The sequence below is a fragment of the Drosophila takahashii genome, chromosome 3R (genome assembly GCF_030179915.1).
Source record: "Drosophila takahashii strain IR98-3 E-12201 chromosome 3R, DtakHiC1v2, whole genome shotgun sequence".
Classification (NCBI taxonomy): Eukaryota; Metazoa; Arthropoda; class Insecta; order Diptera; family Drosophilidae; genus Drosophila; species Drosophila takahashii.
The window spans coordinates 17,103,002-17,121,463 of NC_091681.1; the positions used below are offsets into that span (position 1 = coordinate 17,103,002).

At 40.6% G+C, this 18,462-nt stretch overlaps 3 protein-coding genes across 6 annotated transcripts; 2 read left to right on the forward strand and 1 right to left on the reverse strand.

The window, feature by feature from the left end:
* The first annotated feature begins 21 nt into the window (after nt 1-21).
* Nucleotides 22-2,111, forward strand: TFAM (mitochondrial transcription factor A). Of its 3 annotated transcripts, none has more exons than XM_070216422.1 (3): nt 23-239; nt 303-899; nt 1,829-2,111. In XM_070216422.1, exons 1-3 carry the CDS (start codon nt 172-174, stop codon nt 1,953-1,955), a joined length of 792 nt encoding a protein of 263 aa, XP_070072523.1. In that variant the 5' UTR covers nt 23-171; the 3' UTR covers nt 1,956-2,111. The 3 variants fall into 3 exon arrangements, with proteins under 3 accessions (XP_017004923.1, XP_070072523.1, XP_017004924.1); XM_017149435.3 differs by having other exon boundaries at nt 24-239; nt 321-899; XM_017149434.3 differs by having other exon boundaries at nt 22-899.
* A 2,788-nt stretch (nt 2,112-4,899) lies between these two features.
* Nucleotides 4,900-18,233, reverse strand: LOC108062655 (fatty-acid amide hydrolase 2). Of its 2 annotated transcripts, XM_017149432.3 has the most exons (5): nt 18,095-18,233; nt 17,979-18,033; nt 11,714-11,894; nt 7,807-7,854; nt 4,900-6,790 (listed from the first exon to the last, which is right to left on the reverse strand). In XM_017149432.3, coding segments are annotated over exons 1-5 (1,665 nt in total). In that variant the 5' UTR covers nt 18,096-18,233; the 3' UTR covers nt 4,900-5,410. The 2 variants fall into 2 exon arrangements, with proteins under 2 accessions (XP_017004921.2, XP_070072729.1); XM_070216628.1 differs by lacking the exon at nt 11,714-11,894 and having other exon boundaries at nt 18,095-18,210.
* Nucleotides 14,839-16,406, forward strand: LOC108062656 (succinate--hydroxymethylglutarate CoA-transferase). Its single transcript, XM_017149433.3, has one exon. It carries the CDS (start codon nt 14,921-14,923, stop codon nt 16,241-16,243), a length of 1,323 nt encoding a protein of 440 aa, XP_017004922.2. The 5' UTR covers nt 14,839-14,920; the 3' UTR covers nt 16,244-16,406.
* Nucleotides 18,234-18,462: the final 229 nt, after the last annotated feature.

Genomic DNA, 18,462 nt, shown 5'->3' on the forward strand with positions numbered 1-18,462 from the left:
GACGATCTGGCAGCTCGAAAGTAAAGAAACGCACCAGGTGGCAGCTCTTAACCGAGAATGCCGCATTTTTTACGTAAAACTTATTTTCCATAAAAGCAACAAGTTCGCCGTGCTCTTTAAGTGGATAAAATTTAATCTTCTGCAAGGAGGAGAAGGACTACCATCAGGACCATGATCTACACCACCACGCTGCTGTCGTCGCGCGGCGGCCTCATCGGCTCGCTGATGAACAAAGTCAGGCAAGTTGTAGCCAAAGATTGGCCACCCAGTGCTCCATCTCGTGCCAATGACACCGACAACAGAAACCTCACACCCCCTAGGCCCCTGGCAGCCGCCGGCATCAGTAACTCCCCGGCGGCGCAGTCGAAAACGCTGGAGGAGCAGGTCGGATTGCCGCCGCGGCCCAAGAAACCGCTGACGCCCTATTTCCGTTTCATGCGAGAGCAGCGACCCAAGCTGATGGCCTCCAATCCCAAGATCACCACCATCGAGGCGGTGCGCCAGCTGTCGAAGAACTGGTCCGATGCCGACGTCCAGCTGAAGGAGCGCCTGCAGGCCGAGTTCAAGAAGGACCAGCAGATCTACCTGGAGCAGCGCACCAAGTACGATGCCACCCTCACCGACGAGCAGCGCGCCGAGATCAAGCAGCTCAAGCAGGATCTCGTCGACGCCAAGGAGCGCCGCCAGCTGCGCAAGCGGGTGAAGGAGCTGGGCCGCCCCAAGAAGCCCGCCTCCGCCTTCCTGCGTTTCATCGCCAGCGAACGCACCAACACCCCGCAGGGAGCCAAGCAAACCTACCGCGAGTGGCACCAGAAGACCACCGCCAAGTGGACCCGCCTCTCCGACTCCGAGAAGGAGGTCTACATGCAGGAGTCGCGCAAGGAGATGGAGCTCTACAGGTGGGTGCACTTTTCAGGATTTATTTGTGGGAGGGGATTTAATGGAACTTCATATGAAACTATAAGGAACTAGGTTTTAGGTTTTTCAGATTTTTATTTTTAGTTGTGGCACAAAACCTTACAATTTTGACCAAAAATTATAATAGTCATTACAAATGGAAATTCGAGGGAAAGAAAGGCTAGAAAATTAAATTAGGAATATAGTTAAGAATTCATAATGGAACTTTATATAAAACTATAAGGAACTAGATTTCTTTTAAATTTTTAGTGTTAGTTGTGGCACAAAACCATAAACATTTAACCATAAAAATAATAACAATCATTACAAGTTGAAATTTGAGGGAAAAAAAGTTAGAAAATTAAATTAGGAATATAGAACTAGATTCCTGTACATATGAAAATACCTAAAAATAATGATTGGGTAGTCCAAATACTTTTATTAAAAAAAAAATTATTAAAATTATTTGTTTATTAATATAGAATTTTGTAAGGCCAAATTTGGATTCTATAAATTTTATTTTTATTGGTATAGTATTAATGGTATTAGTATTAGTTTTTTTAATAGGGCTTTTCTCAGTGCTTAATAAAGCACACGTGATTTTCTAATGTATTCTTCTCCCGTTATTGGATATTTAACCAGAAACTCTGATTAGTTTTCGTTTTTTTTTATCAATATAGAATTTTGTAGCCAAATTTGGTTATTAGTATTAGTTTTTTTTAACAGAATTTTTCTCAGCGCTTCATAAAGCACACGTGATTTTCTGATGTATACTTCTCCCGTTATTTTATATTTAACAAGAAGCTCTTTTTTTTATGAGACCCCTTCACTTAAATTCTACAAATATTATCCATCGCCCGTTTCTTAGTTAAACTACCCATTTTATTTTCAATAGTATTATATATCCAACAAATATTTGTATGCCTTGCAGAAAAGCGATTTCCGTTTGGGAGGAAAAGATGATCCGCCTGGGCCACATCGACGTGGTGCGTCACGGCAATCTTATCGATCCGCCGGAGCCAAAGACCCGCAAGACGCAGGCCGCCAAAGAGAAATAGTGCTAGCTGCTCGGCAACCGCCTTCTGCCATCACATAATTCATAATTCACCATTCAACATTTCATTTTGTTTTTTCGTTTTTCTTCTTTCATCGAAAATTTGTTAATGTTAAGGCATTAAAGATTAAATGCTAGCCCGCATAAGTACAACTTAGAATCCCTTGTTCCTGAATTTAGTTTTACAAAAGGTACACTAAGTCAGTTTTCTGGACTATTATAGATCCAGCATTAAATATAAAGACAGTAATTTTGTAAATTTTTTAAACTGAGTAGAGAGCAAGGGTTTGTGTCCATTTAAGCCAATTCTGTATTTAATTATATATAACCTTGTGCTTCTGCCAACACGTTGCGTTTGGAGCAAACACGTGGCATCAGCGAGTTTTGGGTTCAAAGCGTGCTGACCAAAGAATGGGGTCTTTGGCAACACGTGTCTGAGTCTTACGGGGTTAACATCACACTGAATTTCTAGTTGATTTAACACGGTAATCGACACAGTTTTAATCTCTCTGCTTAGATCACGGTAAACAAATATACGATTGATTTGTCACCTCAAATGAGCAGATTACAAAGGTTACAATTGGTACAGTCAAACGTGGACTGGGACTACAGTGAGGCCTTGGCTATGAGACGGACACAACCGCTCGCTTCTCGGTTCAGTTTCCAAATGAACGCACAGTTCCGAAGCCGAAATACGGCTGGGGTCTCTGGCTATGGTCAGGCTGGAATGCTGACGACTGGAATGATATTTCCGCTCTCCCTCTCCACATATATTTCTCCGATCTCCGATCCGATCCGACTTAGTGCTGAGGTCGGGGAATTCGGCGTACAAGGCAGGCAGCAAAAATTGATAACCGTTCGAGTGTTTAATCAGGGACGGATTAAATAATGCTCTTGCCATGGCCCCCTTAAAATGCTCGATATTTTTGATTCCGGTTTTAAATTTAGGCTCTTTTTATGGAAGACTTTTCTAGAAGTTCATAAACCTTTGCTTACGAACTATAGTATTTTATCTATTCTCTTTTAAACTGTTTATTGTTCCATATTACTAGGTTCTAGTTTTTATAAACACTAATTTAAGTTCATAAACCTTACGAACTTTAGTATTTTATTTTTCTTTTTCAAAACTGTTTTTATACACACTAATTTAACTCTCAAAAATATTTTATTTAAATACTTTTTAGTGTGATAAATTAATTTGTTATAATATAAGCCATTTTTTAAATATTATACATATATAAAAATGTTATACTTTTGTATATATGTACACACATATTCCTTCTAAACCCGTATCTCTCTCTCCGTCCCGCAGTTCGTATCTTCTTGGAACGCCTCTCACTCCATTTTACTCGATTTCGAAACAGTTTCGGCTCTCTGGAACGCACAGGTATCTCAGGTAGACGTCGACTGCGCCTTCCAAGGGGAGAAGACAGTCGGCTGGCGAAAGAGAGGCTTCGCCTTCCAGTAATTCCCTGACAGGTAGTCGAATCATGACTTGAGATTTCCATAGTTTTCGTCATGCCACTTGCGTTTTCCGCTCTAGACAATTGAAAATGTTTTCACCTAATTTCGAGGCAATTCAGTCGGCTAACTAACTTTTTTCGCCTGGCATTGGCCAGAAACACTTGGAAACGCCAACGACCGCCACATTCTTGGGCAAGAATCTGAGTTACCTCCGAGTTTTCTGGCCAAATACCACGTTCGGGCCGCCGCCGCCGCCAGCAGCGGAATTGCGCAAGCCATATTGGCGCAACCTTGGGCTACTCCAAAAGCCGAAAACTAACCACTTACACACGCACACGAAAATATATATTTTTATTTGTTGCAATAGAAAACTAGCAAACAACTAGCGAACAACACCAAATCCAACTCCAAAATCGCCTTAGTCTCGGGCCAATAAAATGTGCACAAAATTCGGCAACTCGAATGACAAAAATGCATTAGACACTCAGCTAAACAGGCAGCTGGGAAAACGGCTGCGCATGCGCACGATTAAGGCTATTAGATTAGATTTCCCAGTCTCTCTGGGCATTTTGAGTAAGTAGGTAGTCACTACAGGCGAAATTCTAAATAACGACTCCCATTTTATAAATTCTTACAATTTCTCAATTTTTTTGTGGATAATGTTAACGTTTATATTAACTTTTAGATTTAGATTTTCTAAATTTTTGTGTGGATAATGCTAACTTTTATATTAACTTTTTAAATTGGACCTTTCAATTGCTAACTAATTATTTTGGTGTATTTTTTCTTGTAAATTTATTTAGAGAATTTGACAATTTCTATGTATTTTTAAAACGACCAATAAAGTACAAAATTTAAAAGTTTAAGACTTGAGCAAGAAACATTTAATATATTTTAAAATTTTCTTAATTTTGTATACTTTTTTAGTAGGATCTATTCAATTGCCAAACTACCATTGTTGTGGATTTTTCGTTTATAAAACGGGTATTTTTAGTCAGAGAATTTGAGAATTTATGGATCTAATCATTTTCGAAACGACCCATAAATTACAACTCCTAAAACTTGAAGACTTGTAAAATTCTAAGTCGTTACATTTACAAACCATGTTTATAGTTTAAAAATAAAATAGATTTATGATGTAATTTTAATTTTTTTAGAACCCTTAATTGGGTATTAAGAATATATCTTCTAAGCATTGTTAAATTGATGGATGATTTGATGGATTAATCAAGCAACGACTGTAGTAAGATTCTCTGGCCCAAAGCAGCGAAGTGGAACCATTTATTAAGTGGTACATGTACCCGAGCGTGTATTGTCTCTAGTAGCCGTCTAATACTTGTTTTATTCGGGTCCGCTGCCCAGGTGAGCCCAATTCCAAAGCACTCGTGGACTTAGAGATTCGGACTCGGACCTCCCTCGATGGCTTCCAAGTGGAGGCCAACTGCTTTTCGGCGGCAATTGCGCCACAGAAGTGGAAATTTCGGTTAATATTTTGTCTGTTACGTATTTATTCAACGAATTTGGTTCTTTGCAAAAGTCGTAAAGTTGTAAAGTTGGTTTAAAGTTTAAACGAGATGCTACAAAACGTACATACACATACTGGTTATATTTATCGATCTTTGCCGGATCTTTGCGCGACATAAACCTAACACTTAGATGCTAGACGAATATTTACATATAGGTAAAGATAATACGAATACGAATACGATGTACAAGCGCTCTGAGGAGGAGTTTTTGACAATAATTTAATACAATGGGTAATGGGCGCGATAGGAGGGAGGGATTTTTAAATTTCGAAGGTCCCGAATGATATTTGTTTTTTTTAATAGTGTGATGTGATGATAAAGAGGTTGCTCTAGGGATTCCTTTCTACCATTCAACCAGTTTCCGGCTGATAACAGTGATTTGTCTAGATCCATTTAAAGTCTCTTCTTCAATTAGCTAAAAACAAAACAAAGTACAATTGAATCACGCACAGGATAAAGCTGAAGCCTCCTAGCCACGCTGCTTGCTGCTCCCACTGCTGCTGTTGCTGTGGCTCTCCTCGGATGGAGGACGCACCCATCCACCGTAGCGTCTCTCCATTTCCCGCGCCACCGCCAGGCAGAGATGATCCTGACCCGGATTCGCCACCACCTGGATGCCCATGGGCAGATTGCGCCGGTCCAGACCGATCATGCAGTTGGTCACGGGCAGGCCAAGCGTATTGAAGATCGCCATGTACATGGGCTCCAGCAGCTTGTGGTAAATCTGATAGTGCTGGTGCGCCGTGTTGGGAAAGGTCGGGTAGAGGAAGACGCCGTCGTTGCCCAGCATCTCCTTGAATTCAGTCTTGAGCGCCTCGATGATGCTGGCCAAATGCTTGTGCCGCGAATTCGGTATGATCTTCATGAAGTTCTGTAGATGCCCGAAGATCACCGATGGCAAAATGCTGTCGGAGCAGCCGAAGAAGTACTTGACCGTCTCCTTGCACACGGTCTTGGGCTGCTCGCCCTCCTCCGTCTTGTGGTAGATGGTCTCGATGTTCTTCATGGTCAGCATGGCCGACAGCGAGATGTCCAGCGACCACTTCATCTTGCGGATATTCACCCGCTTCGCATTGAAGTCGTTGGCCACGCGATTGATGGCCGCATGGAGATCCCTGCTCAGGGGTCGCATCATCCCGGACGGTCCGTCGTTGTCCATGAAGAAGAATCGAATCCCATTCACACTGATCGCCCGATCGAGGGTGAGCTTGGGACCCGTCGGATCGCTCATGCACTTGAGCAGCAGCGGCAGATCCTTGGCGTAGCGGGTCATCGGTGCGATGGTGAAGAAGTCGCCCCACTTGGGAAAGTCACTTGTGGGATGATGACCCCTGAAGGAGACCGCATAGGGCGTGGGCTTATGCCCCCAAATGCCACTGAACATGGCCGGCAGGCGGGAGGAGCCACCTATATCCGAGGTGAGACCCAGCAGGGAGGCACCGCTGGCCAGGAGGGCCGCCTCGCCGCCCGAGGAGCCGCCCGGCGTGCGCTTCAGGTCATACGGATTCTTCGTCTGACCCGTCACATTGTTGTACGTCTCCCAGAGCAAACAGAGCTCCGGTGTGTTGGACACCAGCAGAATGATGCCGCCGGAGCGCTTGATCTGCTCCACCACCGGCGCATCCGACTTGGCTATCTGCGGCGTTTTGAAGACGCGACCCGCCTGGTTGGTCATCCCCTTGACGGCGATGCTCTCCTTCACGGTCACCGGAATGCCCAGCAGCGGCGTCAGCTCCTCCATCGAGTCCACGCTGTTGATGCCCATGGCTATCACGTTGTCTATCTCACGGGCCTCCTCCAGAGCCTCCTCGAAGCGATCCTGCACGATGGCATTTATCAGCGGATTTACCTGGAATATAGATAGATAAAAATCCATAGTTTATTTCTATATTTCTATATTTTATTAGAAAATATTCTGTACCATGGCATTTATCAACGGATTCACCTGAAAGATGTTAAATGAAAATGCCTTGTTCAAAACTGTTGCTACAATTTAGGTAAAGTCTGCTAATTTATTAGAAAATATTCTGCACGATGGCATTTATCAACGGATTCACCTGAAAGATGATAGATGAAAATCCCTTTTTCAAATCTCTTGCTACTATTTAGGTAATGTCTGTATTTTATTAAAAAATATTCTTAATAATAATCCTCATAAAGATGATTTCAAAGCTGCATTTTTGAGTACTCATAGATCAAAAAAATGATCAATTATTATTAAATAATGATTCTAATTTACATAAAGATCATTTTAAAGTTGGTATTTTAAATTAATTTTATATTTTCTTTCTAAATGTGCTAATTCATTTCCAAAAAAATGAGTTTTTAAATCACCATTGGTAGTAAAATAGAAATTCCTTGTTTAATACCGTTGCTACTATTCAAGAAATTTCTGTATTTTATTAAAAAATATTGATGATAATAATCCTTATAAAGACTATTTCAAAGCTGACATTTTTGAGTACTCGTAGATCATAAAAATGATCAATTATCATTAAACATTAATTCTTATTCATATAAAGATCATATTTAAGCTGGTATTTAAAATTCATTTAATATTTTCTTTCAAAATGTGCTTATTCATTTCCAAAAAAATTGAGTTTGTAAATTACCATTGGTAGTAAAATCTGTCTCATAAAATTTATAATCTTATTTGTTCTCTTTGCGTTATTCAGAATCGTTAAGCTTTATGGTTTCAGCCATTAAAAATTTAACGATTCCTTCGAATTTCATTCTTTTGTGGAATAAGGTGTAATAAAAATAGTGAAATAAAATTATATCCAGCTGTCAATAAATTTAATTTACTCATTCGAGTTTCTAATCCCGTGCTCTAGTATTCGGTATTTATTTCCCACAATAACTCACCTGTCGACATCGTTCGATATAGGCTTCCACGACTTCTTCGCTTTTAATCTGCAAGTGGAAAGCAAAAAAGAATGTTTGAGTATTTCCGCAGCTCACATTCCACCCGGATTCCCATAGCCACCGTATTCATTCCCAGCAATCAATTCAGCAGGCTATTGAGCCGCGGCCAGTGCCAGTGCCAGTGCCACAGCAGAAAAGCAATTTGTGTTAAATTAAAATCAATAAAAAGACAAACTCAAATACAACTTGCAGTCGTGACGTTCACTCTACGCTGCATGCAGTGTCCCCATGACGTATGAGTAATGTCCAAAGGGGTACAGAACTCTTGGGGTCTCGGTTCAAAGTGAGCTATTCTTGAAATTGATTCATTCATCAATCCCAAACATTGGTCAAAGAATGATAAAATACATAAGCCAGTGACATGCGGCAATTGAGATATCAATCAATAGCCTTCAGCTTGATTTCCGCGTCACTCCTCAGTGCAGAATTTATGATTTGAGCTATCCACAATGTATTATTCAAATTTGCATTGAGGAAATAAAAAGTATTGAGGCTCAATAAACAATCATACATAATAATAGGAGTATTATGGTCTAAGATTACCCAATATCTTAAGTGGTTGAACAAAGTAAAGTGGAAATCAAAGCTAGAAAACAAGTTATCAGCTCAATGGATCTAGACAAAAGATAACAAAGGCTTGATAGATTGTACCAAAATGACTCAAATTCAAAACAGGTGTGAATGAAAAAAGGAACAATAAATAGCTGATCCATTGGCTACAGCACGTTTTCATCAATTAATTGCTTGCACACTTATGTGTCACAATTAATTCGCAAAGAAAGAATTTATATCAATAAAACCAAAAAGGCTGTATACAAATTTATATAACAAAACGAGACAGAAATAAAAGAATTTGGATATACACCAGTAATAAAGCAATCAATAGATCAAAACACGTAGCTTTCGAATAGATTTCTAATGAATCACATGCCACCCATGAAATTATCAGTCAATAAACCTATAACTATACCGAGAAACGCCACAATTAAATCACCCTTCATCAGTATTTAGAGTCGTAATCAGTGGCCGATGCTATAATTAATCACATTCTCACTCGCTTTTCAAAAGGCAGCGTTAATGCAGCGATCTGATTAGTTAATTGATGGGGGAAACACGTATCAATTAGGCACATATGTATGTGCTATAAGAAACCGATCTTGGCTGATAGCTAAATATCAATCAAATGGAAACCAGAAAAGTAAACCACATTTTTCGTTACCGAACACCGCGAACCACAATCGTCTAACCTCTGAACTTGATTTCAGTTAATCTGGGTAATCGGAGGCAGAAGGCCATTTATACCTTGGATTGAGACATAAATTGCCCGACTTCGCCTTATAATACAGGCCCATGCAACGCACAAATGATGCACCGGTGTATATAAAAGCCAAACCCATACCTATGTATAATTAAAATTAAGGCTACTTGACTTTTTCAATGACTTCCAGTGTAATAATAAATCAGTGACAGGTAAACACAGTGCAACAAGACAACAACATGCAACGGATAATGATAATGGGGTCTCGAGGGCTCCGCGGGGTATACGAAATCAGCGACCGAAAAGCTTTCGACTCCGATACCGATACCATCCAACGTTCGATGTTTACAAAGTGGAAAAGATCTTGTGGCATATAGCATATAGTATAAAGAAATCGCGACACACAGGCACAGTTTCGTCGAGTATATATGCTCGGATATATATATGCATATATGGTGTATAAAGTACGTGCTAAAAAGAGTCGACTGGCGGAGCAAAACAAACTGACGAAAACGAAACACGAATTATGCGATTCAAGTACAAATTTCACATGGGCAGATTTCAGATAGCTCATCTATTACCGGTCTATGAACCGTCGTCTTAAGTATTTTTTTTTCAAAACCCCCCACTCGTTTCCGAAAACAAAGACCTAATAGATCCACTTTAAGACGACGGACAAAGGCAATTAGCAATATCACTTTCTTAAACGCAGTTTCTAGTCGTTAACAACAACGATTATTATTTAATATAGCCGATCGGTTAACTAGATGCGGGTTCTGATATAATGCCAATTACAAAATCATTACGCTTGGCTCGTCGTGAGGCAATGCTTAACCTATGACAATGAAACAGCCGGCAATTAAGAGGGGAAAAAACATATAAAAAAGCATAATTAAAATAATAATATTTAGCAGTCATACGCACCATATACATATGAGTGCCTGACCGAAAGAAGACAAAAGCAGTTAAAGAAGCCACTAAAAAAAATTCAAAAAAAAACAAAATGATATAAAACTTTTGTACTTCAGACGGACGTGCACTAAAAACTCAACTACCCAAGTGACCAAGTGCATGCAGCAAATGCGATTAAACAAAGGCAGCCCATTGAGCAAAATATGGTAACTGGAGGGCGGATTAAGGTCTCTCAAGTGGTGACCTCACACGATGTGGATGAAAATCTTGCACATCCCGCCGAGATTTACAAAGAAACAAAGGCACATGTGGCATGTAATTGATGGCAACAAATAAGATCTGGGATTTGGATATGATATGGATATACTCAGCGATTAAGCTTCGATAAAGCAGCCAAGACCCAGACGTCTAGGCCTTGTGTGTATAATAATGCTTTGCGAAATTTGTGCTCGCATCGTAAAACCGCTTGGTTAATATTTTTTAGATGACTAACCCGCTGGTTTCTTCAATGCCTCGTCTGTCTGCCTGTCTATATCCCTCTGTTTTGGGCCAATTGGCTTAAGTGCTTGTGACGACAGTAGAAATGGAAACGAAGCAAAAAAAAAAACCCAAATTGATTTCGATTTCATCTGGCGGTAATACTCTCCGGATAGGGTTGTTATGTTTCTCGAAAAGTCGCATTAAAAACAGGATTATAATTAAAAACGTTTCCATTAGACAGACTGCCGGCAAATTTCGCCATAGGAATTTTTTTCACAAAATCTTCCAAAGGCAACGAAACGGCAAATTACAAATAATCATTTATCTGAATTTATAAACAAATTTACAAGGTTTTTTGTTTTGCTTCTTTACTTTATGGCTTATGATGTGTAACTGTGGTGAACTTTACATATTTGAACTAAGCTTATTGACCCCTAAAGTTTCGTTATTTATGGTTATGCCTACAAAATTGCTCTAATGTGAAGCAATTGTAACCTAATTATGACCTTAAAAAAATACTCAGACTTTTTAATGCACTAAAATACTTAATTTATATTTTAGAAGGTATTCACTTCTCTTTATAATTATAATAATGAAGCCTTAAATTTAAACTTGAACAAAAAACTAAAAATGTAAATAGTAAAATATATATTTGCTATACTTCTCAAAGAATTTAAAATCTCTGCTTGACAAAAATATTCTTGACTTTGAAGTTAACTTTTTTATATAGTTCTTCATTTCTGTTTAAAGCAATTTAATAAGCTTGAAAGGGTATTAAACCCTTCGCTTGCCAAAGCCAAAGCTTCTACCCTCGACCTTTTTTTTATGGCTTTCTTGTCTAATTGAAATGTTAGGGGGCCAGTGCTCCGCGTCTTTTAAAGTGAGAAAATGAAAACTAAAGTCATTGTGTTTTATGGGTTTTTACTTTCTGTCGAACTTTTTCATAGCGACTCCTGAAGAGATGGCTGCCATAGTAATCAATAGTAATGGCCAACTTCACACACAGCAAGTATCTAATAAATGTGGCAAGAGAAACAATAACAAAAACAGCAAGAAAAACAGAAACGGCTACTGTGGCAACGGTCGTTCCATTGATTTGGCAACATTTTGGCCAACCCATTTGCCAGGTTTCTTTTGCGTAAGTGACCCATTTTCAGGGAATGGAGAATGGAGCTTTAGCAGTAAGGATTTACTCACCTTTCTGGTGCGAATCAGCTTGGCCAGGTCGACGGCGGGTATCTCGAGCAGGTGGCTCCGGATGGGCGGCAACTTGCGCCGGATCACCTTGATGTTGGTGTACCGGCTGTAGGGAACCACGAACCAGCTGAAGACAATCATGGCCGAGCGCAGGAACCGGCGCATGATGTACCCCAGGATCCTGGAACAGAGTAGCACAGCAATTTTGATGCTTTTTTCTCAACACTCCACTGGATGGGGGGAAATATATATATAGATGGTGTATCTGGCAGATACACGGTAAACACACAAGCACAGTACACACACAGCAGCCAACAGGTTGCCAGGATTGTGCAATTTGCAATCGGCAATCCGCAGCTGACGACGACTGCAATCGACTTTTTTTGGACTTGCACAATTTTTCGGTGCCGAGTTTGCCGAGAGCTCGACGAGATGCTTTTTATAATTTTTTTTTTTCTTTGCTTTTTGGTCAGTTGGCTAATAGTCGGAGATCTCTTGACTGCATTGGCCACTAGTTGGCCAAAACCGATGCGGGATGCACTCGCGAATAACTCGAGTTGGGGCGCTGCCGACGCATGCGCAGCCTTTTTTGGCCGGCTTTCATTTTGTTGCACTCAGGAATCTATCTCAATCTGCATCTAGATTCGGTATCAGTATCGCTTTCGGTTTCTCTATCTATATATATAACGATATCTGCTGGATGCACGAGCCGAACCGACGCGAACGAGACGAGCTGAGTAAATAAACGCTGGCCAAGCTTGCCACAGAGTATTTAAAGCCCGACTCTCCGATCTCCCGATCTCGCGATCTCTCACTCAAGCTCTATAGCTACCAAACTGGTTCTCTTCTTCGGCTCTCTTAAGATCATAATAATTGTGATTCCCATTTGGCCCAAAGGAAATGTGGCCATAAAGCGAGCAAGTGCGTCATAGATCGACAATTACATGGCCTGAACTCTTGATCCCAAGTGATTAAGATTCAATTCGAAGCCCCGGAATGCTATCGCCCTTGTTTACATCCGCGAACAAAGGGAGGACTCCTATCGTTAATTACACACATCGGCGAGAATCAAATGGGCTATAGCCCATATAGCTATCGGATCGGGCAGTTAAAGCTATGTATGCTGACCCCTCGGTTTCTGTTTCCAGTTCCTCAACCTGAGATCATCGCACATCGTAACTGCAACGTCATTCTGAAAATAAATATTGATTCCACGAGGCGAGGCTTCCGGGGGAAAAGCCAGCGCTTGAAAAACACTTCCAAGGAACTAGAACCTTGAACCTATTTTTATACCTTGGTAACAGGCGAGTGACGAGGCAGAAACAGGTATTATCTAAAATTAGCTAGAAATTTTACACAAGAGAAAATTGCTTCCAAGCTCAAGAATGGTGCATAAGAATTGTTGGTTTGAATTAATTAATACAAACTGAGTGATATCTTCAAAAGGTTTTCAAATATTTTAAAAATATAATTTTAGTGGTTATTCTTACTTTAAAAATTATCTTATTCTTTAATTTCAATTTATGAATCTTATTTAGAGTGTCAATTGCCTAAAAATTATCTTAGTCTTTAATTTCAATTTATGAATCTTATTGAGAGTGCCAATTGAGATAAGCTTTAGTTTCTTAATAAAGTCTTACTCAAAATCAAATTAGGAAGCCCTAAATATTGAATTAATTATTACAAACTGTGTGATATCTTCAGAAGGTTTTCAAATATTTTAAAAATATAAATTTACTGGAAAATTCTTACCCTAAAAATTATCTTATTCTTTAATTTCAATTTCTGAAGCTCATTGAGAGTGCTAATTGAGATAAGCTTTAGTTTCTTAATAATGTCTTACTCAACATCAAATTAGGAAGCCCTAAAGTATTAGCACTGATTTAATTTGCATACATTTCTGTTTCTGTGCATGAATCTTAATTAATCGCCTGCGCGTGGACGAACCAGTTGTGTCCATCAATTAAGATCACTAAACTTGGTATTTACAGATCACTGATCCGTCTGACACTTATGGTGAGCATTCAGGCGTAAGTTATCCAGCCACGGCATTCAAATTACTTTTTAATTGTGCTGGTCATTAGGAAATAATTGGCCCACATTAGGCTCTGTACTTGTCAATTTTTCAAGAAAAACAAAATGCGTGTTTTGCTTTCGTATAAATATAAATGCCTTTCAGCCGCCGATTAGTCCAAGATCACGCTATCCAAGATGTCAGCGAGGTGATATAATCGGAGTACAGAACAACACAATGCAGCAAGATAATTGCCTGTCTCGATCTGTATTTAATGAGTATGCCAACGTGGATGACTAACCACTCATTATCTTGTGGTCAGCAGTTCACCAACTGGAAACCGAAAGGATTCGCGACAATCTCAGGTGGAAACTCCCCAAGGTGAACTGAAGAGAAAGAGAGGTAGTAATACCTGTTACTCGTAGAGTAAAAGGGTATATTGTATTCCTGCAAAAGTATGTAACAGGGAGATGGAAACGTTTTCGACCCTAGTATATATATTCTTGATCGGGGTCATTAGCCGAGTCGATCTAGCCATGTCCGTCTGTCTGGATGAACGATGAGATCTCGGAAACTACAAAAGCCAGAAGGTTGAGATTTTCCACACATATTCTTGGGCTTCCTACGCAGCGCAAGTTTATTTCAGCCGAGTGCCACGCCCACAATCGCCCACTAACGATTTTAAAATGTGTCTGACGCCCACACCTTTCAAGATTTCCGAGAAGTATAAATGCAATTTTGTTGTGTATATTTATACCTATCGAAATGTAAAAGACATTTTTTAAATCGGACCATTCATTAAAAAGTTATGCGCAATTAAACAAATTTTATATATTCATCTCCATCGCACTCCCTTTAGCTGAGTGACGGGTATTAGATAGTCGGGACACCAACCCGATATAGCGTTCTCTCTTGTTTTTGTTTGGTTTTTTTTTGGGTATCTGAAGTACTATGTTTATCTCAGAGTTAAGATAGTTAAAAAGCTCCCACTCTTAGGTGAGTTTTTAAGAGAACCCCCTCAAAGAAAAGAGATAAGACAACGAGCTTCTGGCGACTTTTGGATGGAGGGCCACTTTCAGTGACGATAAAAGTACCCGCGGATCAAGTTGGCCGGCAAAACTTTCCACACCCATTATATTCTTTACCCGGACAGATTAGTTGACCCACAAGCAACAAAAAAAAAAAAAAGAACCATGTTGTCACTGAATTTGCGACTCGGCCGGGGATTTGTTAATTACGGAGTTTGCCGCCAGAGCTTGAGAAACTTTGCAGCCGCTGGCGATAAGAACAACAATGGTTCCGATAATGCCAGCGATGTGGATGAGCGACACCCTTTGCATGGTATCCGGATTTTGGACTTGTCGCGCATCATCGCCGGTCCCTATTGCACCATGGTTCTAGCGGATCTCGGGGCGGAGGTCATCAAGGTGGAGCGTCCGCATTTTGGCGACGAGGCGCGGAAATGGGGACCACCCTTTCTGGAGAAGAGCAAAGATGCCGCCTATTTCCTGGCCCCCAATCGCAACAAGCGGAGCATCTGCATCGATATCAAGCGGGGCACTGGACTCCTCCATCGGCTGGCCGAGATTAGCGATGTGCTGGTGGAGAACTATGTGCCGGGAACACTGGATCGCTATGGCCTGGGCTACGAGCAGTTGCGAAAGGTGAATCCCAAGCTGATCTATTGCTCTTTAACGGGCTATGGATCCGTGGGTCCGTATGCCAAGCGGCCGGGCTACGATGTGATTGCCTCCTCGGTGGGCGGACTGATGCACATCACCGGGGAGCGGGAGGGACCGCCCAGCAAGGTGGGCGTGGCCGTGACGGACATGTCCACGGGGCTCTATGCCCATGGAGCTATCCTAGCAGCCCTCTTTCAGAGAACCCGCACTCAACGCGGGCAGAAGATCGACGTGGACCTGCTATCCACCTGCTGCTCTTTGTTGCTCAACGTGGGCAGTAACTACTTGAATTCGGGGGTGGAAGCGGGCAGGATGGGCACCGCCCACTCGAGCATAGTTCCGTATCAGAGCTTCAAGACAAAGGATGGCTATCTCACCCTGGGCACTGGAAGTGATGTTCAGTTTGAGGATCTGTGTCGTCGTTTGAAAGTGGAACATTTGCCGCAGGATCCAAAGTTTAGGACCAACAAAGATCGTGTGGAAAATCGAAAGGAGCTGCTGAGTATTTTGGAGGAAATGCTAGCCGAGGACACCTCGCGCAATTGGATGAAGCTCTTCGAAGGCGCCTCCTTTCCCGTGGGACCAGTGAACTCCATTCCCGAGGTCTTCGAGGATGAACACATTAAGGCCATTGGTTTGGTCAAGAGCCTGCGCCATCCGAAAGACGGAACCGTCAAGGTGGTGGGTCCTCCGGTGGTTTTTAGCGAAGCGAGGAATGATGCCCGCACAGCTCCTCCGATTCTGGGTCAGCATACTGATGAAGTGCTAAGCGAACTGTTGGGTTATGGACAGGAGGAGCTGGACAAGCTGAAGAAGGATAACATTATTCAGTGAATGGAGCATTAATAAAATTTTATGAATGTCCACCTAATTTAGTGATAACCAAGCATTTATGGAAAAATCTCTTAAAACCATTTAACGAAGTTCAAGTGAGATATGTAAATTTACCAAATTAATGTAAACTATACCAAATACATCACTTTTATACTGCAATTTTCATTAGAATCATGTGCAAGAGATCTAATTAGTAATGAGAAAATCAGTACACAGAAAATGTCTCAAGAAGACTGACGTTCTCCAATTAAGTATTTGAATTTTCAATTTGAGGAAAGATTAATTTTGTGGAAAATTTTTGAAAAAAAAAAGCCTAATATCTTCACCTTGTCCCCCTTCATTTGTCCCCATTTTTGGAGAAAGAAATCCCGAAAAAGACTCAATTCCAAGGTATATTCTTTTTAAAAGTTTTACTGAAAGTGAGTATTTTACACTTAAAGTGAGTACTTGGTTATATTTTAAGTAAAAAATTCTCAATTTGAGTGCAACGTTCATAAAAAATTTTCTCTGTGTAGCAAATATTTCCTGAGCATTGTTAGAGCTTCTACATTGGGTTAAAAAAGGGCACAATCAGTTCAGTGTCGTAAATATTGAGCCCTCTCCAATCTACAAATTAGCAGAGACTTCCCAGATTCTAATTTATACAAGCTAAGGTACAAAGTTTAAGCTAAAATAAATGCCTAGGAAAAGTATTGTTTTACTTCCTGGTTATGGCAGCACTCAAAGCTATAACAAGTTCCTTAAATATGGTCAATTAGTAACCAACAGATTTGAAAAATGATAATAGTAAAAAGATCGAAATTATGCTAAATTGGCTTGATAGTTCTGTGTATGAATGTTACATGTTTTTCTAGTGCTATGCAAACAGGTTTCCGAAATGATTTGCGTACTTGTTATATATGGCCATTAGTAATGTTTGTATTCATAGAAATTGATTCGATATGTATAATTTATACAAAGTTTAATTTTTCTTTTATATACCCTTGCAAAGGATTTTTTTTACTTTATAAAATGCACAGAGAAAAAAACGGAAAAATATGGAACTGATATTGTTTCATATAATTTTTTCCATAACAAAATGGTACGATTTTATATCAATATGGTACAAAATCATATGTACGGATATATCATTTTGATATAAAAACGGATGGGACCAAAATTTATATGAAATAATACCCGATGGATGACTATTTTTGTTCTTTTTTTTCTCTGAGTAATAAACCGATTATAAACTTCTGAACTACATTAACATTTACATAATACCATATTCGGGAATATAATAAATGATATAAGGAAAAAATCAGATTAACATTGTTCACAGTTTTGGTAACATTTTATCGCATATCAAATAGTTCCTATCATTACCATCACAAATCTCACTGATTAGTAGACTTTGACCTCGTTCTTATCCTAAAAACCTGAGCAAAGCTATACATTCCCAGATGGACACGTGCTGAGGATGCCGGTGCGCCTAGCTGTACTGCTTTCTTCCCTGAAACTACAACTACTCCTGTGACCTTCTGATCCCCATCCTCACCGATCCCCCAGTTATCCCGTCCCATTCCCTGGAAACAACGATCGCGTCGGCAGAAGGTGATAATAGTGGTCTTCTACGCCCTGATTTTGATCCTGGTCCTCAACATCGCCGGTTGGTTGGCCTTTCTGTGTGTGTTCTGGCAGGCCGATAAGTTTCGCGGCAGGAAGAAGGATGGTTAGGCGACCAAGGTTCGCTTACCTGAGCCACAGCTCCTCCAGGTGCAAACGGACCACGGCCAATATCGATTTTAGCACTGCCAAAAGGGAGGATTGAGGACTGGTGGCAAAACAATGGGTGGGGGTGGGAAAACTCACTCGCAAATAAACGAAAAATATATTATAGGTAGGTAATATGTACTATCCAAAGGCGCGTCCGTTCGCCGAGAACCAAAAACTAAAACTGAAACTACAACTGAAATTGCAGGTGCTGTCCAAAATGGAATAACAACAACAATTGTGCTGCCGACGTCGACGTCAATAACAGATTGTTTGCTTTGGCACTAGTTTGTTGTTGTTGCTGTTGTCGTTTGTTGTTCTTGTGTTGTGTGCGCAAAGTGCATAGACCGCATCCGAGTCTTAGCCTCCAGTTTAGCCCCACAGTAATCCCCTTGTTCCGACCCCCCGCCCGCGGCCACCAGGCGGGTGTGGATTTCGCACTTAATGGGTTGATTTGGGAATGTGGG

Excerpts from the sequence above, each read along its gene's own strand:
- TFAM (XM_017149434.3), top strand. The coding sequence starts at position 172 with ATGATCTACACCACCACGCTGCTGTCGTCGCGCGGCGGCCTCATCGGC. Across the intron at positions 900-1,828 it reads AAGGAGATGGAGCTCTACAG|AAAAGCGATTTCCGTTTGGG; the intron begins GTGGGTGCACTT and ends TATGCCTTGCAG.
- LOC108062656 (XM_017149433.3), top strand. The coding sequence starts at position 14,921 with ATGTTGTCACTGAATTTGCGACTCGGCCGGGGATTTGTTAATTACGGA.
- LOC108062655 (XM_017149432.3), bottom strand. Across the intron at positions 11,895-17,978 it reads CTGGAGGAGCTGTGGCTCAG|GATCCTGGGGTACATCATGC; the intron begins GTAAGCGAACCT and ends ACTCTGTTCCAG. Across the intron at positions 6,791-7,806 it reads ATATCGAACGATGTCGACAG|GTAAATCCGCTGATAAATGC; the intron begins GTGAGTTATTGT and ends TCTATATTCCAG.